This window comes from Leuresthes tenuis, unplaced genomic scaffold (genome assembly GCF_036924035.1).
Source record: "Leuresthes tenuis unplaced genomic scaffold, fLeuTen1.0.hap1 SCAF_6, whole genome shotgun sequence".
Taxonomy (NCBI): Eukaryota; Metazoa; Chordata; class Actinopteri; order Atheriniformes; family Atherinopsidae; genus Leuresthes; species Leuresthes tenuis.
In genome coordinates, this window is record NW_027325360.1 from 7357154 (window position 1) to 7381678 (window position 24525).

Sequence of the window (24525 nt, forward strand, 5' to 3'; positions counted from 1 at the left end):
TGATTCAGCTTGTTTATAAAGTTATTTATATCAGTATATGACAACTTATCTTTGTTTTCTCCTACAAGTTTACTTCCACTATTTCATTTGAGCACTTTGTCTATCTAGCCACGGAAGACAGCAAATGGGTTTTTAGTTTGGCATGTTGGAGGAATAATATTGGGGACTCAAGGTTTGTCTCCTTGAATAAAGATGTCTGTCTCTGAGCTGATATAACTGCAGCTGGGATGTGTTGCCCAAAACATCCACAATTAAAACAGTAATACAATCGTGGTGTGAATGTCACCTGTGTTCAGTGGTCATTGTCTCCCAAACGTTTACTTTAAATTCTCACTAGACGTTTTCTATGGTGTATTTTCCAATAAAGCTTTTGTTGTTGTTGTCGTTGACAAACCAACGGAGCGCGAGAAGTTTGATGAAATTAATTGTCATTCTATAGTATGTAGTCAACAGTATGGCGATTCCCACGCGGTTGACCTTAAAACTAAATGATCAGTCTACCTTAAAAAATTAAACTACGGGGGCTCGATCCAGGGCTTTGAGTGACGTTTCTCCCACCGATTGGCTCAATTTAGTTCTGAAAATAAGGGGGTGGGCTTGTGGAAACGAATACTTGACGTCAGTTCCCCTCGTTGGCAGATAGCGAAACAAACATGGCGACGGAGTCGAGTGGACTGGGGTTTACGCTTACTTTTTTCGTGTTTTTCACTGTGTTAGCGGGCAGGGAGGCCGAGACAGCAATATCACATCCGAGAGAAGTCACTCGGATACTTGGCATGAGGCTTGAGAAGAGCAACAAGCCGGCCGAGACCACCGAGAATGGAGTTATTCAGGTGACCGAGGGCAGCGAGATCTTCTTCAGGTTCTACGGGCTACACTTGTTCCCAAACAGCTCGGAGCTCATCGGGTTCAGTGAACTTTACGCCAGTGAAAAGGAGGATGATGCTTTCGGCGCAGTTTTGGTCCCGTTTAATGGGACTTGTCCCCAACGCTCGGATGATATAAAAGTGAATGGGCTCATGGAAGTGACCAACCAAAACACGTCCGGAGTGGTGAGCCTCAGCATCAAGCAACTTCGTAAAAGTGAAGTTGTTAAAGTGTTCGGCTTGTGCGTCAACGACCCCGTGGAGCAAAAGTGGTACCTGCTGGATGATAAGGACGGCAGACTGCGGGTGGTGGAGAAGGAGTCGTCTTTGCTGCCCGTTTGGTTACAGGTGATCCTCATCTCCTTCCTGCTGGTGCTGTCTGGGATGTTCAGTGGGCTCAACCTTGGGCTGATGGCGCTGGACCCGATGGAGCTCCGGATCGTGCAGAGCTGTGGCACCGAGAAGGAGAAGAAGTACGCCCGGAAGATCGAGCCCATTCGCAGGAAAGGCAATTACCTGCTGTGCTCACTGCTCCTCGGCAACGTCCTGGTCAATACTACCCTCACCATCCTCCTGGACGACCTCACCAAGTCCGGGATCGGCGCTGTGGTCGCCTCCACCGTCGGCATCGTGATTTTTGGAGAGATTGTCCCCCAGGCTCTGTGCTCCCGGCACGGTCTGGCTGTCGGGGCAAACACGATCCTGGTCACAAAGTTGTTCATGTTGTTGACCTTCCCTCTGTCCTGGCCCATCAGCAAGCTCCTCGATTGCGTGCTGGGCCAGGAGATCGGGACCGTGTACAACCGAGAGAAGCTGGTGGAAATGTTAAAAGTCACCGAGCCTTACAACGACCTGGTAAAAGAGGAGCTGAACATGATCCAAGGGGCACTGGAGCTCAGGACCAAAACAGTGGAGGATGTCATGACCCCAATAAACAACTGTTTCATGATCCACAGCGACGCCGTGCTGGACTTCAACACCATGTCTGAGATCATGGAGAGCGGGTACACGAGGATACCTGTGTACGAGGACGAGCGCTCCAACATCGTGGACATCCTCTACGTGAAGGACCTTGCCTTCGTGGACCCCGACGACTGCACCACCTTGAAGACAATCACCAAATTCTACAACCACCCAGTCCACTTTGTCTTCCATGACACCAAGCTGGACTCCATGCTGGAGGAGTTCAAGAAAGGTTTGTGGAAATCTTGTGTTGTCACGATTAATGCCGATGAGTCACTTTTTGTGTCCACAGAGCCAGGCTTTAGTTTTTCTTTCTCTAAAGCTTATTGCCTTAGAGAAAGAGGGATTACTTTACTTATTTATATACTTGTTATTATTTATGCTTTCTGGTCCTGTGGAAACACATCAGACAGAAGTACTAATAGTATTTGCTTTAATATTTAGTGCTTCCTATTGCTCCTTAACTTTCATGTAATGGCGTTTCCAGTATTTTGGATTATTGCACCTTTCTTTGACATTTCTGCCCCTGTAGCCAATTCTTATATAAGAAGGCCTGTCTAATGATCATGTCATCCTCAAATGTAGTCTTTTTCTGCTGCTTAGGGTCACTGTGCAGAAGTCTGGTTTTAACTTTTAAAGTAGAAGCCGCAATGAACAAAGCAAATGGGTTCAGTGTTGTTAATGCAAAGCTGTGTGCCGAGACACAAAATATTCTGCTTTGAAGGTTTGTAGCTTGCAGTTTGTGATGGTGGATATCGAAAAAAAACGTCTTACTTCTTGCTTTTGCCTTCCACAAACGCATATCCTTCACATTCACACGTTCAATCAGGAGGAGGACGTATTCGCACCAAGGCTATCTTTTGCATGTGTTTGGCACTGTCTGAGGCGTTTAGTCTCAAGGTCAGCAACATAAACTTCCCACAAAGGCTTTCTGTGTCTTCATATTGGCACAATAGGGGCTGAGTTGTTACTCCCTTCTTTCTGTGGAAGCTTAAATATAAAAAAAGTTTACATTTAACCTAACTTTGTGGGCTGTCTCGGTTCCATAAATGCTGCAGAACATTTTAGCTGTTCCTCGTTTATGTGTCTCTGATCAAGTGAGATAAATTGACTTTTGAGCTGCTGTAGTGGAGCGTGGTAGCGTTTGACATTTGGCTAAAAGGCAGCTCATGTGAGCGGGCTCGGCATGCAAGGTGGGAGGCATTTGCGACAAGCTGCAGTGCCCACACATAAACACACGTTTAAATCTGGCTGCACAGAGAGTTGAAACCAATTTACACTCAAAGCTTAACAAACATTATACTTGTGGCCCATACTCCGTATGGGTGGTCAGATGACAGAGTTCTAACACCTTAAAGTAATAACAGACAACCAGTTTGATAGTACAAGACATGTTGCTAAAATGAAATCTCTCAACACAAAATGGAGACTTTAAAATGAAATGCAGTGTTTTTACTTGAAACCACTTTAAGGTGTCTATTAAAAGCAAACGATGTGCCAAAAGGTGACGTCATCGTTAAAAGTGTTCAACCAAGCCAATCTTATAAAGATCAGCCTGTATTACTTGAGAACAGAGCTCAGATGTACCACATTAAGGGGGTTATTATTGATCTGATCGCACTTTTAGAGCTTTTACTGTGATCCTCGGAGACTATCAAATAAAATCGTGATGATCGAGTGATCCTTCATGCGGAGAACGTGCTGTACAAGTGGCGCTGTCTGGAGGAGAATTAGATAAATAGTTGTGATATGCATCTGTTGTCTCTAAGCTGTGTTCATGTGAGAACAGATGTTGTCTAATTCCGGCCACTCATCTATTTATACTCTATTTAGTTATAATCTTGTAGATCTTCCCTTGAGAATGAGCAATTTCTATTTGTTCAAATGACATCACCAACAGCTGCAATAGTTAAACAACATCACCCACAAGAGTGTTTGATGGAGCGCTTTGTTCCAGAGATGATCTGGCATTGTTTTTGCCACGTCACGCTGTGACTGCACCGCCTGTGGTCAGGGGGTGTTGGACTGCGTTGGCGTGATGATGTACGTGCGTGATTTCCTTCCTGCCCCCTGCTTCTGCTCTGACCCGACTCCCCGCTTGCATCTCAAGTTCCAATCTCTTGCTGCTTGGCATCAGTTACCGCGGTGATGGCATCCAGCAGCGTCACAAACAGGTTTCCTTTGGTCGGACTCTTTCTCACCAAAACTTCCGAGTCAGTTTCAGGGTCGTCACGTCGGCTGGCGCAGACAAGTCGTCTGTAAAGACTCTAAATGCAGACGTGTTTTTATTACCGTTTGTGGTGTGCGTGCACGTTTAGTGCACGCCGCAGCCTTTCCAGTCAATATGATGCGAACCCTCAGATGCATGAAGAAGCAAACTTATTAGCTGAGATAAAATATTAATGACTCTGTCTGTGCAGGAAGTGGCAACAGCAGGCTTGAAAGAACAAGAAATATTATGTAAGCATGTAAGCATTTATGGTGGTACACAGTGACATTTATCAAAATTACTCATCTACCCATTTTTGATAAATGTAATAAATCCCCTCATAAAATGTAATTGGCGCCGTTTGGTGTCTTTGGTGTTACCTTCGTTTCATCTGAGGTTTGACTTTCTGCACACTGGACATCAGGCATAATGGAGAAGACACACAAACACAAGTGAAGCATGAAGTTGCCCAGAGGCACGCTGCACTCTGTCAACAGACTGTCACATGCTGTGGCCCCAGGCGCTCGGTTATATTAGCCCATATTTCAGCCACTAGGACTCGGTCTTCATTTGATAAAGCCAGCGTAGGGTTAAGTGAAATCTGGGATTGCCCATTTTCTTTTAATAACAACTCATTTTGGTTATAATTTCACACCTTAATGGATTTATTTAATGGATCAAAATCAAACTGAAATGGAGGGAGAGCGTGTCCGAAGCATCCTTCATATTTAGTAGAATTTCAGTTGTTAATCAGTAATCACTGGAATTGAATTATTATTTTTTTCTTAAGGTGCAAAAACCCGTGGCCGCTTTTGATTGGTGGATGCTATATTTAGTGTTGAGATTGACTTGCTGGATGTGAATGAGTGGGCAAGCCAAGGACAAGACTAAACACAGCATTCCAGTTTAAGCTTCAACGATTTGAGCCTTTCAGGAAATGAACCAGCTTGTGTTTTGTTTGTGGCTGTCAGGACAGTTTGCATTGTCTGCAGTTTATCAGGGTTTGAGAATTTATCAGGCCGCTCCAGCAAGCACGCGGGGTCTGTGGCGTACAGGTTGTTGACCGCTAGATAGCTGCAATTCTCCAAAACAAATTAAAACACGCATTCAAGAGCCGATAAGCGGTTAGAAATTAGAGTCTATGCAGGACATATTGCTTACAAAGATGATACTGACCGTCATCTTTGTTATTATGACTGTCATTTTTATCTGTTTTATTATTTGCTGATAAATGTCCTCGTCTTAAATACAGAAACAGATCTTTGTTGTTTGTTGCAAACGTTTGCATACATGCAGTTCTTTATGTCCATCAGTATTTATCAGCATATGATTGTTACTATTTTATTCCGATGATTTGGCAAACCTAAACTAAACTGTGAAGCAGAAAACGCCCTTTTTATACATGACACATGCGACGTTAACCAACGGCTTTACGAACGTTTCCTTCGGCTCTATTCAAACATTAACTGAGATTCGACTTCGACAGTCAGGCTGCGTAAGTGAGGTGTAACAGTATGAAAAACTCCCTCCGGAGTCTGAGATTTCTCACGACAACATGTTGAAATGTGGTAATAATGTATGTCAGTATGTGCGGTGTGCTTCAGTTGTTGAACACTTAACAGCAGTCGGTGGGATCGGGTTGGAAATGCTGCCTTTGGTGTAAAACGTTTGTGGGCTCTTGGTAGATTTTCAGACGTTTGTTCAGACTTGTAGATCCAGAGACTAATATAGCCTCGGTGGTACAATCTTTGTCGAGGTTTTAGCTGATCAGATCCGTCTTTCTGTCACATTATTGTTAGAATGACAATTCAACGACACCTTGGGTGAGTCTGTTGAAATCTGGTGCAAATACCCACAGTTAGTTTAGGATGAACTGATGAGAATTTCTAACTATCACCTTCTGGGCCTGGTTTAACACCTGATTTAACTCAGCAGAGGCAGAGTTTGAGTTTCTATATGAATCCTTAATGCTGCAGAGGGGAAACATCTGTAGTCTTTATACATTTTTCTTAAATTCCGCCGAATGAGTCTGGACAAACATGTAAAGTGCGAGCACGACCGCCACACTGTAATTCTATTTCTTTCTCCATAACACTTAACAATGACTTTGTCACGTATCCTGACATGTTGGCCCTCATGACCTTTGCATCCTGCCACAAATGCGCACGCATACTTCGCCGCTGCTCTTAATGAGACAGAGCTTTCGACACTCCCTGTACACAGAAACACAGCGGCACAGCCATACATCAGTGGACATTCATTAACTCAGCCCCTTGTTAAAAGTCTTAATCTAACTTGAATATAGTCTGGACTTTTCACCCAAATACTGAGAGAGATAGGACACATGTACGAGGATACGTTGCATAAACGAACAACGTTTTAAAACTGTAAAGTAAAAGATTAGCCGGTCTCAGAGCGGACCCGAGTCTCAGCTCTTACTTCTGCACGATGGGTGTGTCCCTTTGTTTCTTGCTGTGTTCCCTTCCGTTTCTGCCCATCTGTCTTTGTGTTTCAGTGTGGTCATTTTTTAAGGAAGGGTAGTGTTGATCGCCCTGGATGGGCTGACACCAAAATGGGTCGAATGAGAAATTCACAATCACGTGGAAAGCAGTTGCCTGGCAGTGAGAATCCAGCTGGGTTGGAAAAATTAGAATCTTTTCACACTGTCAAACTCCACATAAATGATTTTTAATTTGAAGCAGGAGTTATGCCTTTCTGCTTTGTTTTATGAACTGATAAAGATTCAGGAGATTCAAGAGTTCTTCTCCACTCCCACTCCTCGCTCATTGGTGGATGTGGCCGACAGGATATGTTATATAGTCAAAAAAGTCATCCCGCATTTCTTTATATGTTGTAAGGAAAACTGGAAATGGCTGCAGAAATGTATTTAAACATGCAAAATGAACTAGAAATACAGTAAATGAGGTCAAATCTGAGTTTATACAAATGTGAGGAGTTTGAAAGTCAGTATCTGGTCTGAGCTCCTTTATCCTCCAACACAGCCTGAACCCTCTTAGACCAGCTTTCTGTCATTTCTTTAAGGAGTCTTCAGGAATAGTTCTCCAGGCTTCTTGAAGGACACCCCAAAGCTCTTCTTTGGATGTCGGCTGCCTTTTGTTCCGTTCTCTGTCAGATGATCCCACACTGCTTCAATAATGTTGAGGTTCGGGCTCTGGGGAGGATTCATCCCTCCATAAGACCTGTTGCTACTGATTTTCAGTCCACTTCTTGTGTCATTTGGCATAGCTCAGCCTTTTCTCCCTGTTTCCCTTCCTTAAGAACGGCTTCTTGACAGCCACCCTGCCATGGAGACCATTTCTGATGAGGCTTCAGTGAACAGTAGCTGGATCAGCTGAAGGTCCAGATGCGTCTCTAAGGTTCTGTTTCAGGTCTTTGCTGGATTTTCTCCTATTTTTTTTAACAACATCACTTCCAGAGACTGTTCATCTGCCACTTTAATCTTGACATTTCCTCTTTTTTCCTCCACTTGTTTCCTTTATTTTTGAAAGGACACACCATGCTGAGATATGGAAAGTTTTCAGCAAAAAGCATTCTGAGAATCACCTTGTTGGAGCAAAAATGCTATTCCATGTCTGTCAAACACTGTTATCTTTGGTATTTTTAACATAGATGCAACTGAGGAAATGGGGGGGGGGTGGGGAATATGTGTGTCTTTGTGACAGGCTGCTAGTAACAAGAAGCCTAAAGATGCAATTTAAAAATGGTTATTTGCTAACTTGTCTGTTATGTAGACACAGCACTGGGTCATCCCTTGAGTTGGATACCTTTTTATATGTTTATTGAGCGACAAAGAATTTGCCAATTTCCAAAGAATATTTTTGAAAGAGTTTCAGAAAGGCTGGATGAAGGGTAGAAGGAAGTCTGGCTGCTTGTTTCTGTGTCCTTGTGAGGTATTGGGCCAGCAGGTATCAGAAATCTTTTTTCAAAAGATGTTCCCCTTGTTTGAGTGCTGCCTCACATGATAGTACAAAATCGTCCTTAAGCGTTCAGTTCTCTTTAGATCTGATTACCTTGAAGGGCATAGCGTGTGATTCACAATAGTTTTCATACTCACGAAACCTTTCAGTGACCCTTTGTTCTGGAAAAGATCACTCTCGACAGAATTGAAACGTTTCGTCATAGTAAAAACGTGTCATAGATTTAAGTCCTTTTCTTCATGTGTTAGTCATGGGATGGTTGCTCTGGTCCAACGAGTTCACAGCAGCAATATACAGGTTGACAAACTCGCAGCAGCTTCTGAAATTTACAGCCTTTTTCAACAGTATTTACCCACCAGATAACTGCCCAGCTGCCTCTCAGGTGCATTCTCTCCCTCTCTTTATTTCTATGTTGGTGATTGTGCTTGCATGTGCCTGTCATCTAATATTTGTTTCTCTGTTTTAAAGGAGCAGCCCCTCAGGTGTTCTGCAGATAGAATAAACACAGAGACACACCTTCACCTGCTCATTCACACCTTTTTCAGCCGGTTTTCCTCCCTTTGGTTCATTTGTAAAAGATAAAACCTTTGTGACTGACTCGAGTCTCAAACTCTTAATGTGTCACACCTTCTGAAAACAGACCGTCCTAAACACTGGCAGGAGAATATTTGATCTCTTAAATGGGTTTGATGTCACCTTTATAGACTTTTAACCACAGCTTATTGTGATACAAAGCACTTTTCATACGGGACACCTGAAAGATATGAAGTTTTTTCCCTTTTTAAAAGATAAAGTTTTAAAAAACAACAGCAACAGATTGAATGAATATCTATCTTATCATAAATATTTACTGACAGCACCTGCCTTCAGATCTGAATACTGCGGTGCACAAGACGGACATCTCGTCTGTGTTGGCTTTAAACTTCTAAATCTATTGATGATATGTGGGAACAACCTTTACCCCAACATAAAAGACTATTAGATTATCAGCTGGCAATGCAGACTGGCCGCCAACAAGGCTGGACGTGGACTGCGTGAACTTTTATTCTGCCTTTAGTGGCTCCGCTGGAAGTCAGTGGCAACTAATTTTCTCAGATTCTTTCCGTGTTCTTATCAGCCGTCTGCTGCTTCTCTGTCTTTTCCTGTCCTGTCGGTGCAGCTCGAAGTGCTGACGGTGCAGCTGTAGCCCACTCAGCTCAGAAGTAGTGCGACTGTTGTGTTAAAGTTTGTGTGTGTGTACGTGCGCAAGTCAAATGAACACATCTAGACTGTGTGCCACAATGACATCAGTCAGCATGAAGAAATAGCAACTCAGCACATGTCTGTTGATGGCACAAACACAAGTGTACACAGCTTTCTGTTTGACTTACACGTCCCATCGTTTAATGCCAGGCCTCGTATGACCAGAGGAGTGGAGTTCCTCTCATGTTTGACATGGTTTTGGATGAATAGATCAGGCGGAAGGTGTTTCTGGTTTAGGAGATGACTCTGAAAATGATTATCTCTTCCCAGTTTTGGTTAGTTGTAGGACAATTAAGGGGAACGTTCTTGAATTTAATTGCCTATATTTAAAGAAGAATATGATAGGGTTTAACTTCCCAGTCAGATATGTTCAAACAAAGCAGACCAGCCTCTACGGCTGCAGTTATTGTTTCAGTTGTGTGTTTGAAAAGTATTATTCTGTCATTTCAGGAGCCTCCTATAGCAGGAACACACAGTGGCTGGTATAAAATCTTACCAGTAATGGCACACTGACGCTGAACATGTGTCTAAAACAGCTTGTTTAGTGTCTAATATGTGTTGCATCGGATTCAGTAAAAACAACGTATTGTTTTGAGAAGCTAATCCCTCAAAATCTTGTCTTAAGACACTCCTCGATGTTGTTGGTGATGTGCATTTCTGCAAAGATTTTGGGGATGTTTTAAAGCCGCATCTGCAGGGCAAAGAGTGTGTTGACCCCAGTCAGTGACAGCGTAGCTCTGAGGATTATAAAAACTGATATCATCAGTTCTGACCACAGCTCAGCTACTCCCTCGTATCTGCATGCTGCTGTTTTCTACTCTCTCTGCAGTTTTTGTTGGTTTTTCAGATCTCGCTCTGTCCTAATCATAAAGAGGATAGTGTCTGAAATCCTTTCAGTTTTACAGCCGTTACTGTCTAAACTGGAGTGTTTTCCGGGGGAAATAAAAAGATAACATTTACAGTTTATGGTGACCCCCGGTATTATGCTGATTTCTGCCTTGTTCTTTGCAGCTGTCGAGGCGAAAGGCTGCAGTAACTGCTCTGCAGAGTTGTAACAGCCCACCTCAGATGTGAACAAGGCGTGTTGCTCTTATAGTCTTTTGCATTATGTGCACACCGACACACCCACCTGGATTTACTCTTTTTAAAAACTTCGCTGGTTCAGCCGGCGCTTTGCAAATAACCACCCAGGAGTTACTTTAAAGCACTGCTGCCACTCAGGATCTGGTGGTGTGGGACTCTAGTTTGAACTGGACAAACGGGTTGGAAGAGATTGACCTGTTTCACACAGCGAGCCTTTCTATCTGTGTGCGGTTATTACGCCACGGTGTGCGTTTGCAGCAGCGTAGTTTTGTTGCAGTGGCCATGTTTTGAAATTGATGACTGGTAATTTCTAATGATATGCAGGTGACCAGTTGTGTTTTGTGCACGGGCAGTATGTGTGTATGACATTCCTGTCTCATAAAGACTCATCGCTCTCCCCCTCAGTCTCTTTGTCGCTGATGTTTCATGTCAACAAACAGGCCAGCTCACTGGCTGCTGACAGAAAAGCCAGAGGGTAGAGAATCAGGCTGGAAGGTCAGTGGACCTGCTGGGAATCTCAGCCAGAGACGGTTAAAGACGGAAACTTGGTTAAATGAAATAAACCAGAGCCTCATGCAGTAATTGAACCCCCTAAAAGTGCTCCTCTTTGTTTGATTTTAAAATGTTGTGGAAGTGCTGGACACAGTGAAAAGAGAAGCTGTGGCTCACACGCCATTAGCACTCGTGACAAAGGTCAATGTGTTTTTCAGTTCCTGTTTTCAGTAAACGCTCCTCTTCTGCTCTCACATCGTTGGTTTTGAATAAAGTCTGATGTCTGAGGACTCAAACTGAAGTCCCTCTGTGTGCTTCCTCTGTCGTCTTCTAATGACGAGAGATGTTCTGTTCCTGGTGTTAACTATAACAGCGGTTAGAGGTTCACTGGTGTGGTGCTACAAGTCTGAAATGACCTTTCCTGAGCCTTTCAGGCACAGCACAAATAAAAGTAAGTAGGATGGTTTGAACAGTGTTGAGGACAATGACAAGATGGATATACCTATATACCTAGATTAATTTGGAGCTTCAATTATGAGTTGATTGGTTAAGTCGTCTTTTCTGATGGTAAACGGAGTATTTTTGGTTCGGCTTGGCAAAACCTGAACACCATCCCAAATGGACATTCTTTTAGAGTGAATGCAGCCTGGCATTTATGTCTCATATCAAGGAAGAGGAGTTTATGAATGGGTGATGTGTATGGGTGTATGACCTTGGTGTCAGCTGCCTCTGTTACCTTCAACTTATCTCAGCTGAAACGGTTTAAGTTTAAAACTGAAAGTCTAAACTGTGTAGAAAACAGTAGAGCTGATTTCACCCCAAAACAGGTCGACGCATTCCAAGTCCTCAGGAGGAACTTCAGAGGTTTTCCAAAGTCGAGAAGCACCAGAGGCGTCCACTGTCACTTGAGTTCACAGTTCGTGGGGGTAAATATGACGAGTGAAGGAGTGATGGGTGGATTTCTACCAAAAAACGTTCAATCATATTCCCAGTTTGATGAGTGATAGCTGTGTGTATGTTTGTGTAGGCCTGAGGTGAGTGTGATGCACTGATTTGGCTCTATTATGTCCCGTTTTATTTTATTTTATTTTTACCAGCATCACATATCCCGTGATTCAGTTCTAAGATCAGGACATAGGAACTAAGTCCATCCTCTCTGATTCCATTGGAATTAAGGTATTGGTATTTGTCATGGAGCAGCCAGGTTCTGCTAATCAAATACACTTTATAAACTGATCATCAGTAAGTATGAGGCCATAAGTCTGACCGAAAACGGGTCATTTAACAAGACAAAGATCCCAAACACAGCAGCAAATCTGCAACAGAATGTCTGAAAGAGAGGGCTGTGCATAAACAAATGCTGCAAACCTCAGTGAGCAAAGGAACATGGCAAAGAAGAGTGGTTCAAAATTCCTCCACAATGATGCCAGAGACTGATGATGTCATACAGAAAACAGTTACTTAGAGTCATTGCTGCTAAACGTGGTTCTACAAGCTGTTGCATCATGGGGTATAGTTAGTTTTACATGTTGCCTATCTGAGCTTGTTTTATAAGAGCTGATAAGGACCAGATCATCCTGTTTTAATGTCCCGATTAGACATTAAAACAGTTTTAAAATTGAAAGAGGTTGTGCTCCTCTATTTCACATGACACATCTGACTGGATGGATAGTCAGCCTATTGCAGCTGTCATTGGACGAGATCGCCAGGGTCGCCAGGCTATCACAGGGCCACACACAGTCAGTAGGGTTATGTATAGTTCATGTATACACCTTACTCTGACTAAAAATTGGACCGGACCGGGTTCCTCGCAGTCGGATTAAGACCCAGAGATAACTCTGTTGATAGTCAGACTAAACGTGCTTGTAGACGGTGAAGCACGTTGCGAATTAGACTTTACGTTCTGCGCATGCTAAAGATTTTTTCCCGCGATCGTCACCCGAAAGTCGAAGGAGACGATATTACTGTTGTTGTCGCCGTCGTCAGAAAGAAAGAAACAACTCGATGGAGAATGCGCCGTTGTGCATCGTTTGAACCATGCTCATCACAAATGCAGAGGGACGGAGCTTCATCTTGCTCTTCGTTCATCATCTTTCTCGAATGCCTGAGTTTGTTGTTGTTGGTGGTGAAGACGTCAACCGGAAGTGGCTCTATTAGCGATAAAATGGCTACAGCGCCACCTATCGTACAGGGTATGACAGGCTTTGTGCCAATGATTCCATTTATTCACCGCCATATATATTTGGATTATTGCCATTGCCATAATAAGGAGCATCAGCCAACTATAGCTATTGAATTAATCTCATCATGTAGACCCACTGACAGACAAATGAGACCATGATCACTCACCCTTACTCCTAGGGATGATTTAGAGTCACCAATTAACCTAAGATGTATGTTTTTGGGCAGTGGGAGGAGTACCTGGAGAGTACCCGCACCCACCCTTGCAGTGAGGCGACGGTGCTAACCACCACACCACCGTGCAGCCCCACATATGACTAATAAGGCTCAAATTCTTCATGTTGCTGTTAGTCATTATGTCATTACCACAGTCATTTCTAATGGATTTCTAATGACTATTTGTAACCCTGTGATGTTTGTTTTTCTTCTGTAAACAGATGGAGGTCCAGGTGAAGCAGGTTTCTTGTAACTTGGTGTGAAAATCACACCATTGGCGTCATACGAACAAAGCAAAACCTTGAAATTGACTGAGGGTGTACTTTCCTTTTCACATGCCTGTGGACTGTTTCACAGGTCGGATGTTGAGGGCTTTTCTTTGGTTGACATTCCCTTTAAATTCTGCGTGTGTGTGTGTGTGTCTGAAGGAGTCGAGAGGCTCTCAAATGACTCCACAGTAAGTCGGGGTTAAGTACGTCCCCTGGGGTCCTACTTCCTCTGAAATATTGACTCAGCACTACAGGGAGAGGTCACACACACTCACAGAGTGCCTTTTCCATTACATGTTATCTCTGTTTTCGTTGCTACAGTGATTTGTGTGGAATGATCAGCTATCGTCTAATGAATGCACTCGGAGGATTTATTATTGTGGGACACTGTTGACAAATGTCCTCCGTTGGTTCTTTGTGTGAGGTAATACTTGGTTAGACAGGTGTGACAAGACATTAAAAGATTCATCTTGTTTTCCCAGAGCCCACACACAGACTCGGCTAGCAAAAACAACTCAATGAAACTGATTTTTGCTGTAGCTTAAGATATGGAATATTTATTTATGATAGACACATCGGAACAATAGAAACCATCATTTCTTACAGAGTACCTAATATGAATTGTTTTCACTCTGTCACATATATAAAGTACCAGACCAAAGTTTGGACATGCTAAGCTAGCTTAAAAGGTTTTTTTTTTACATGTCCGGTGCCTTTTAACTGAGACAGTTATAGGCCTGTAGACGTTGAATTAGTTGACTCATTGCTTTAACACTTTGGCTTTCATTGTAATTGCTCAAACTGATAGAAGTGAAAGCGGTAAGCAGCTGCTACAGTACCTTTTTTTGTCTTTTTTGTTTATTGCATGTCTCTGATAAAAGAGGAAGAGCATATAACAGACTGGTTAACATGAGTGTTGATTGAATATGCCTATTTAATCCTTGCCCCTCAGTATTTAACCCATTCAGACCGAAGACTTTGTCTAAAACCTTCAAAAGGTTGTGCCTCTGCAGAAACCACAAACATGAAAAAAAAAAAACATTTGGGAAGTTAAACCCGAAGCATTTATTGGAAATTGATAGCTTTGTTATCATATTTAACATGATTCAACATGTCTCACAGACAGTTGCACCTTATAGAATCTTTCTGAAGTCTATAACACAGTTAAATTTGGCATAAAGTTGCTGCATATGAGATATTTATGAAAACTGACTCGGGACTTGCAACTCTGGAGCTTAATGACTGGTGTATACAAGTTCTCATTGCAGCTTTTATACCAGGCAAAAAGTGTCCATTAGCAAGGAAACTTTAAGTTCTTTATGCTGCTCTTGCAGTTTTTCTCAGACACATTAAACTTTTCTTAAAAAAGTAACTTTTGCCTGGAAAACTTCATTTAAATCGTCCTGAACCTGGACTGAGGATAATCCATCAGTTGTCATACCATGATAGGAAATGTGTGGACAATTTGTAAGATGACACTGAACATTAAATGTCCAGCCTTTCTACTTTAACTTCCTTATTTTCATAGTAAACAAATGTCATGTCATCCAACCGCCCTGGCACCGCCTGTCGTCAGAGCAGTATGGGACTGTAAAGCCATCCTAGTGCATAATGAATTCCTCAAAGTCCCTAAAGTCTATTTATGTAGTAAAAACCCAGCAAGGTCAAGGCTGAGAATGTGTGGAGTGTGTTTCTGTCATCGCTGCAGCAGTGCCCACTTTGCCTGGACACGCAGGCAGACATCAAGGACATGTAGACACAAAGCAAAAGCACTCTCAGCCTTTAGTCTTCACCTAATTGCTGGTCATATGAGCTCTTTGTAAATCTCATTGATCTGCTGCTTTTATTTAGGAAGCAGTGACAGGTGCTGGACCTTTCACGCTGTCTCTTCTCCTCTTGTGCTTTAGTCTTAATCGTGACTTCAAAACATGTGGGTTTGTTGAACATATAAATAGAAATTGTCTGAAGTATACCAAATGGTCTGTTCTCTGTGTGTGTGTGTGTGTGTGTGTGAGGGACGGAGCGGTAGATTGAACGAATCGTTTGCAGTTTATCTGATGCTTGTCTGTTGATATCATTAATAATTCAGAGCCATGCCGGGACAGGCCTGGTAGTTGTTTGGCACAACGCTGCAGCCTTTTGACGATTTCATCAGGGTGTGTGTGACTCTGTATCTGTGTGTACAGTAACACTCATGGCCAAAGTTCAGACTATAACTGTAGCAACCTGTACACATTAACCATCTATTTGTGGTGCAAGCAGAGGGTGTGGACATGTGAGTTAATGTTAGAACAGAGCTGTTATCAGATATAATCGCAGAGCAGGTTTCAGAAGCGATGTACGATGTATTTCTATAAGCAAGAAATGTGATTTAATCGATCTTCAGTAACAGTGCAAATATATCACTTTTAAAGTAGGTGAAGAGAGAAGGATGGAACTTGAATTTTGTATGATATGAGCAGCTAAATGTGCATCAACCTTAGGTAATAGACACATTCTACAGCTAAACTGAAACTTTAACATTTAAGCATCAGAGGAGACATCTTTAGGAAACAGCTGTCAAAAACTCCGGAGGACAGATTTGACATAACTTACCAGCTGAGACATACTGTATCCGCTTTGCATCACTGCTAGCTTTCATTACTTAGCTCAGTTTTCATCCCTTTGCTGTTTATATGATGACAACGAAAGGCGTGATTTTTGCACCAAGTCGCTGAGAATCTGCTTCACCTGAGTCTTTATCTGTTTACAGAGGAAACAAACCCCACAGGGTCACAAAAAGTCAGAAATTCATTAGAAATTCATGTGGATAAGACATAATGACAAACAGTAGCATGTGGAATCACGGCCATTTTATTCAGATGTACCATCATGTGAAGCACTTTTCTTACCAGATCTTAACAATTAGGTAAAAACAATCTCAGATTGACAACAACCACTTTGATCTCTTCTGTTGAACGGACATTGTTCCAGAAGACTCTACCTTTTGATTTAGTTTATATTTGATAGATTAGGACATAATATATTATGTGATGTGTTGTTAATCTGAGATACTATTTGACCTGATTTTGGTGGAATTTTTTTTGCTTTTTTTCTATGTCCTTATACTTAAAGATGACGTACTTCTCTTAGTAATAATAGTACTACTATTTCTTCTCACTGGTCGTGTTTTCATTCATGTGTCTTAACCCACAAACAACTAAAACACCAAATGAAAGCAAACGCTGGTAAAACCTGAGGGTCGTAGAATAAACTCTGCAGAATTGTCAGTGTTGACCAGAAACGTTTTCTCAGCCTCCGAAACTGGCACAAACAAGAATTGTTCGATTGAGTATTTCTTTATTAATCTCCAAAGGTCTTTTATATCTCTGCAGTACAAATGATTAGATATATGCAGTTGTCAGAGATGGATAGCAAAGTATATCGAATAAAAATCAGCAGACAGACATGTAGAAAGTTGAAGTGCAGCTGAGAGAAGAAATGGTTGAAATCTGCAGAGATCACCTTGGATGGGTTGGGGTGTTGTTTTTGTGGCTTGGCAACAACTTGGCTGCTGACACAGCTAAAACACAGCGTTGACAAGTGACACAGGTGAACTCTGTCACCTGGCTGTAAAAAGGCATTAGAATTATTCCTGCATTCATGTCTTTGTTTAAAAAAAGTCTTCCTGTTATTCACCCAACGCCCTGGTTTCTCTAAAGCAAGGTTTCTCTAAATCTCTAAGCAAGTCCATTTTGTCCACCAGTGATCTCACACTCTCTGTGACGATCGAGGAAAGAAATGGTTTCCTTCCTCCTCCTTCCTCTCCATTTTGTTCCTGCTCTGCATCCTTGACATCTACTGTTCAACTCATCAGGTTTTGGGGTCTTATCCTAGGCATTACGTTGGCTTTGAAAAGATCGACCAGCTGCTCCCACATACAAGCAACGTTCCCCTTGCCAAGGTTATGCATAATAACAGTTGGAAAACATTCCCAGTTACCAGCAGAAATCAAAACAGTAGCACAGCATTCAATCTTTAGAAAATCTCCAGAGCTACCGCAGCAGGCTGCCACTAGTGTTTTATTATCGAAGATTGACTTTGTCCCCCATTTAACTCATGACTGATCACATGAATAAATCGGGCTGTGCTTTAGTGTAAAAACATGGCTAGCTGTTGCTCACATGAAACAATAATTACCTACTATCCACTTGGAGAACCCCCTCCCCAGAAGGACCTTTTACCAGTTTGTCCTTCATAGCTGGTTTTCATTTGTTTTTCTTTCTTCAAGCTTTGTCATTTTCCAACAGTGCATAACCAAGTTTGTTCATTGGACATGAAGTTGCTTTAAATTTCCTTGATCACTACATGGAAACCATAACTGATGGAGAGTAGTCTGGTATCGCAATAAAAATGGAAGGAGAAGTAAAACATTTGTGCTTATTGTTCCTGGAATAAACTTTCACGTTGAGTTGCTTCCAGCAGCAGTGGGAGCTTGACATCAGCTTTAGTATGTTAATAAATAAATAAATTGAGTAATAATCCAACTTCTTTGTCCCATTTAGGAAAGTCCCACCTGGCCATTGTCCAGAAGGTGAACAACGAGGGGGAGGGAGATCCGTTCTACGAAGTTCTGGGGTTGGTCACCCTTGAAGACGTGATCGAGGAGATAATTAAATCGGAGATTCTTGATGAATCAGACCTTTACAGTAAGTTTGGTGTAATGTTTGTCACACCTTTACTTTCACTAAAAGTAGGGCTTTCATATCTGAGTCCCTTATTCTTCTGGCTCAGTATAAAACAGAACATTTCAGGTGTTTATTAACCAACATTTTCTTTACGTGGTTAATCCGTAAGTAGCTCTTTCACCAGGCCTCTGAGCTGCTGTAAAATGACTGCTCAGGATGGCTTTGAGCCAACGATTGCATTACCCTTTTGTTCTTTTATATTAAGTGTTATATTAAGTTTGAGTAATGAATCATTTTTGTGCTGTGTGTGCTGCTTCTCAGCTGATAACCGCACCAGGAAAAAAGTGGCGCCCAATAAGAACAAGAGAGACTTCTCTGCCTTCAAACACGAGAACGAATCAAAGGTGAAGATCTCTCCTCAGCTGCTGCTGGCCGCCCATCGCTTCCTGGCCACAGGTGGGACCTGCCTCGATGAAGGCGTACACACAGCCATACGCAGTCATTTATCACAGTATTGCTTACATTTAGGGAGTTCCTCATTTGTAACCTGTAAGCCAAACAAACCTTTGAACATTTATCTCATTATGTAGCCAGGATGTCAGTTAGTAATGGTTTCTGTCCTTCTACCTGTCATCTGACAGCAAAGACGTGTCCATACATGAGATGACAAGTTAGAATATATTTACTCTCAAGGAAGATCTATTTCAGACACGAGCAGTTTGTGTGCCTCTGCTCACCACCACAGCAGCGCAGACTCTGGTCTGCTGGATGTGATGCCATCTCTTCCACGCTTGAGAACATGTTGTAATCTGTCTGTTTTAGCTTGAGTGTTAGCTGATACGCTTTGCCACAAGCAGTTAGCTGAAGCTAGCATGACGTAGCACTTCCACCCCTCATACACAGCGTGGTATGTGTCTGCCTGTGCAGGCATAACATCAGTGTCTGCTGGCTTAATTTCTGTTTTCTTTCTCAGGGTGTTGTTTTCATTGTGCAGGAATTGGACATATCAACCACTTCTATTCTGAATTGAATATCTGTTCCTGTTTTATTTGACACATTCAGCTCCTACTCACAGTAATGATTAATAATTCCCAGCTCTTTTAAGAGTCTCTTAGAGCTCTCTTCCCTGTGATATTTGCCATTAGATGTCTGTCATGTCACTGATCCACGACACGTATTTCAGACAGAGAAGCGAAGAAGTCCAGGTGCATTATTACTCTATTATCTTACTCTTTAAGTAAGTTTAAGCTAGTCTTTTGAGTTCTGTCTTAGCTGAAAAACAGTGAAAAGCAGACATGGGGCTATGAAATATATAAATATATATATATATATATATATATATATATATATATATGTGCAGTGAAAGTGTGCTGTCTCAGATAGCAACAGCAGAAACACACTGGACATAAGCACATTGCGTTATTATATAAACCAGAATGAAAGGAGTGTGTTTGAAGACCTCACACATTGGACATGTATGCCTCACCTCTCACTGTGTATTACATTGGACTTTGTTTGCTTGGTGCTCTGTTTCTTTGTTCTAAGCTTGGGTGGGGACCAGCGTACTTATGGCTGACCTCTGATTGCGACAGTTTGACTTACAACAGTTGAGAAATCCATGTGCACCAAAAACATTTAACTGGTTTCTGCTTTTTCACATGGTTACTGCACGTTAGATAACAACTGTGTGTGAGAGTTATCCAGAAGATAAAGCTGTTGAAGATTTACCTCTGTTGTTAATGACTGAGATATACCCATAACAGCTCTTTTTAAGCCCTCGCTCATGCCTTCTTTTCGTTTATTCACTGACTTCAATCAGAAAAAACACAAAAGTGTAACAATAGATGAGCTGAAAACAGGGCTTTACTAATACTGGTGAATTGTGTTTCCTTTTTTAACTACACTCCATTAAAACTTGTTTTGTCTTAGTCACAGTTGAACCTATCCCGATGATTAGGGAGCGTATAAACCTTTCCACCATCTCCATAAATACTCAAACATGATGTGTGTTTTGACAAACCAACAGAACTGAAGGACAACTCCACATCTGTCAGGGAAATAAATGCAGATGTTATTTCTGCTCTGAATGGGTCGATACAATAAAATGTATTTAGAATTCGAAATGACAATTATTACTATCGATTTAGTGAAAGTTAACATATTTGTTGATGGTCAATGTGTTAAGCCTTTGTAGGTCTTTTGTTTATTTGTCCATCTTGTTGCCTTTTCTGAAATTTTATACAGTTGCAGTGTTAAGACAGCTGCAGCCATTTCTGTCTCAAATACCTTTTTTTTCCTTCAAAGTCCAATAAACATCCTTATTCTCATTTATAAGCATCAAATCTATGAAGTGACTCACGTTTAGCAGAGTTTAGTTTTTCAAAAATGTTTGGAATGACTTTAAGAAGAATCGGAGGGAAACAGAGATACGTGGCCCAGAGTTCTGTGGAAACAGGCTTGTTTTAGTGGAGTGAGGGATGTAAACAACAACCAAAATGTCATGGGAAAACTCCTCGTATGTTGTGTTGAAGCGGCCCCACTGCTTGAGGAACGTTCCTTCACTCTTATGTGGGTAGTTGGAGACGAATGGACAGCTTCTTTCCTTGGTATTTCTTATATTTTGGTCTGTAAAGTGTTTGAAAAAGATGTCATACAGCTCAAAGCGAGCCGTCAAATAAGTTGTTCCAGATAAAAGTTTAAAAGTCAAAGATTTTCAGTGTGCTGCTACCACATAAAACAAAGTAACACACCAGAACTTCATATTTGACATGGTGGAACCATCAATTGATTTTTTTTATTTTTATTACCTGTTCATTCGTTAGTCAGCTTATCTACTGAAGGTCGCACGTGCTTGATGATTGGCTGATCTTTTTTATTAATATTTAGAGTCTTATTGATACCAACACACGCCCTGTCCATATATTTGTCTTAAAAGATTAAATTAGTACACTTTTATTCCACCTGGACAACCTTTGTAATGACTTTCACTTTGGCCTGAATTGGACTATTTTATTGAAGTGAGGTAAATAAAACTGAACTGAATTGAATTGTTTTATTAACTGTTGATATGAAAACTCATTCAGGCAGCGCTTTGGTCAGCTCTCACTCCCGTCGACATACTTTACTCAGTAAATAGAAAAGAGCAAGGTGGCTGTTGGTGTAAAGCATCTGTGTGACTCTCTGTTCTCCTCCTGCAGAGGTGAGCTTGTTCAGCCCGTCGCTGATCTCTGACAAGGTGCTGCTGCGAATCTTACGCCATCCCGACGTGATCCAGGAGATCAAGTTCAACGAGAATGAAAAGCGATCTCTCCATCACTACGTCTACCAGAGGGGCAAGCCTGTCGACTACTTTATTCTCATCCTGCAGGTACTCAGGGATTTTAGGGGTAGGATGTGTAGCGATCTGACACAACTTGCTACTTCAGGGTGGGCGAAAGAGCCTTTCTGAACCCAAAGATCTACAGTTTGCTCGCACCTGTGTTAGACATTGATTTAACAAGTTCTGTTTTGTCTTCTTCTAGTAAAATTTGTAGCGAACAAAAGTACAAACAAATGTTGTAAAAAATCAACTTACAGGTCGACCACGGAAGTCATTAAAGTGTCAGGACGCAAAACTCAATATGCTCAAAATAAAATAAAACTCAAAAAGCAATATGCTTTGAAAATAGACAATGCGCCACAAAAGAGATGGAAAACATGTGGGCGGAGACGGGAGTCAATATCCCGAAGAAAAAAGGCTAATATGATCCGGGGTTGATGTCAGGTAAAGGACCAGGGAAAATGGCAGTATTACCTCTGCAGTAAATGACTCTCTTTCCATTAATTAAAAGGATGCCGAGGCCATTTTTCAGGACGATAATGCAGTTTGCCACAGAACAAACTTCTCATCTTGAGAGGCATATCAACGCAGTGACGTGGCCAGCAAACAGTCTGGATCTCAGTCCATTCCTATCCATGCTCTGTCTTTCAGGGGCTGTCTTGCTTCGGATCATCTTGCATGATCTCCATCAGCAAACGGCCTCAATTTAATAGAAATATCATAAATCAAATATGCCTGATTTCTTAAACCAAGTAAATTAGGTTTAGAACAGGTTTAAGGATCTTAAAACATTGTTTTTCTTATGATGCAGCACTTCTGTCTTAAATTACCTGTTCCTGTCCCTTTAAGGTCCCCAAAACGAACGGTTTAGTGTGTTCTGATTGGTGGAAACAAATGTATTGTGAGGCAGCTCTTCATTCATTGTCAGTCATACCAAAAAATGCCCGAATGATGATGCTATTCAAGTATTACACGATGACGCCTTTTAGTAAAGGATGAAAGGCGTGGACTACAAACAACCTTTACATGCATAATAGAGCAGGTGTTGGAGGGAACATGTATAACTATGGCCTCTTCGCCCATTTTATTTTCGATCATCATTTGATCAGGTCCCTGTATGAACATGCAGTGATGTGATGAGTGCTTTTAAAGCGCAGGTCTGTGACTCAGTCTGCCGTCAAGCTGTCACCTTAAAGCCACATACGGTACTCTTAGACTGACTCATTCCCTTTCTTCGACCCTAATCTGCACAGCGTCTACCTCCTCTTCGAGTCATCCCCGCACCGAGTGTCCGCCATGTTGTTAAAAGCATCTTTAGGCAGCAGCGTGTGACAGATGGCGGTAGGCGTCAAACAGCACTCTCCCAACAGGGGTCCCAGAATTGTTTGTGAAGCAGAGTATGTGTGTTTGTGTGTGCAAGATTCAATACCCGAACCAAAGAAATGATCTCATCGCACTTTTGGTTGCTGTGTGGAGCCACGCCCTGATCAGCGTGGATGACTTTACCTTTTGTCAGTCAGGTTTGCGACCTGATTTGTTGGAGTGAGTGAGTGGATTCTGCAATGATGCTGGAAGACCAGGACGGACGTCTCCCTTCTTGTCTTTCTTCATTCATTTTGAGCAGCAAGAGAAAACCTGCTCTGACCATAATCACACACTAATGCCACAAAAACATACAGATTAGTTTTCAGGCAAATGGCCCCATCCTCCTGAGCTGTGAAAGCGGGTTCTGAGATGATTTAATTCCTATAGTCATATAAGGATCATGCATTCCCACTATTTTTGTACTGTCAACAAAAGGTAAACATATTTTCAGAATTTATAATATAAGCATAAGATTATTACTGTTTACATGTCCAGTTTGACATCTCTTCTCAGTCCCAAAATGATTCAGCCTTTCCATTCGTATGTGATCACTTTAAATGGAGTAAAAGCTGAAGCTTAAAGCATCGGCGCCTCTAAAGGGTTTTAAAGACCAGGGCTCGGTTATTCTGGCAGTGGTTGAAGGTTCTGACTTTATTGCCATACTTGCTCTAATTAATTCCATTCATTTTAAGGCACACCTGTAAGAGGCTACTTTGGAAGCCACTCTAAAGATTGGTGAAACTGACAGCTGGATGGGGTGTCAGTCCACCTCCTTGGCCACGGCCGAGGTGCCCGTGAGCACCCCCATGCTTCCCGGGTGCTGTGAATGGCTGCCCACTACTCCAGTGTATGGCATCTGTCTCCATGCGTGTGTGACCCTGTGCATGTGTGTGTTCAACAGGTGCCAACCTGGATGGGTTAAATGTGGAGGAGAAATTTCATGTATTTCCCTGTACATGACAATAAAATCTGATCTGATCTTGATCTTAATCATATTCCTCCAAAGACCTTTTCAAACTAGATAAAATATGTTGCAGCTATAACTAGATTCACTGTGAAATCTTTGCTTGATGGTGTCTTTGCTAGAAACAGAGACGTAAAACCAGCAGCTGAAGTCGTAGTAATAGCTGTGTTCTGGTGTTGTGTCATCGTGCTGCTCGTAAAAGTGTTTTATCTTTTTTCAAGAAGAAGAAAAAAAACATTTATTGGAGAAAATTGAGTTAAAGCAATTTACAACCAAATTTCATGTCGCCAAGAAGTTGTTGGATTCTTGATAAGCTCAACAAAACTAAACAAACATACGTTGTGGGTCGTGTTTCTGGTTTGCACTAACTGATCTCCATACTTCACACACCTGCTGTCGCTCGGTTGTCAGGAAATGAATCCCAAATGCACATGATTGAGTCTCAGAAGCTCTACGGCGCTGTGCACATTCACACACCATAAACACAGAAACAAAGACTCATCAGTGCTGCTTTTGCACTCCTGCTGTATCCACTCTGTGTACATGTACATGAGCGCTTAAATCCTACAGGGTGGGAAAACTGCACTCCTTTTGTCTTAATCTCTACTCTTTCACACACACTTTTTTTTCCCACAAGTCGGTTATGTCACAGCTCCCAAACAGTCATTACCAGCCACTCTCCTGTGGGAGATTTTCCTGGTGGGAGGCCTGATATTGAAGCCATCGTGGACCCCACACGTGGAATAATCCA

General features: G+C 42.0%; 1 protein-coding gene across 2 annotated transcripts in view; it reads left to right on the plus strand.

Annotated features, from left to right (window-relative positions):
* The first annotated feature begins 624 nt into the window (after positions 1-624).
* Positions 625-24525, plus strand: part of LOC140309500 (metal transporter CNNM4) — a 43263-nt gene continuing 19362 nt past the window's right edge. For both annotated transcript variants that reach the window (XM_072387371.1, XM_072387372.1), the window contains exons 1-4: positions 625-2061; positions 18004-18147; positions 18448-18582; positions 21324-21493. In XM_072387371.1, the coding sequence (XP_072243472.1) occupies positions 654-2061; positions 18004-18147; positions 18448-18582; positions 21324-21493 (1857 nt within the window). In that variant the 5' untranslated portion in view covers positions 625-653. The remainder of the gene's footprint in view (positions 2062-18003; positions 18148-18447; positions 18583-21323; positions 21494-24525) is intronic.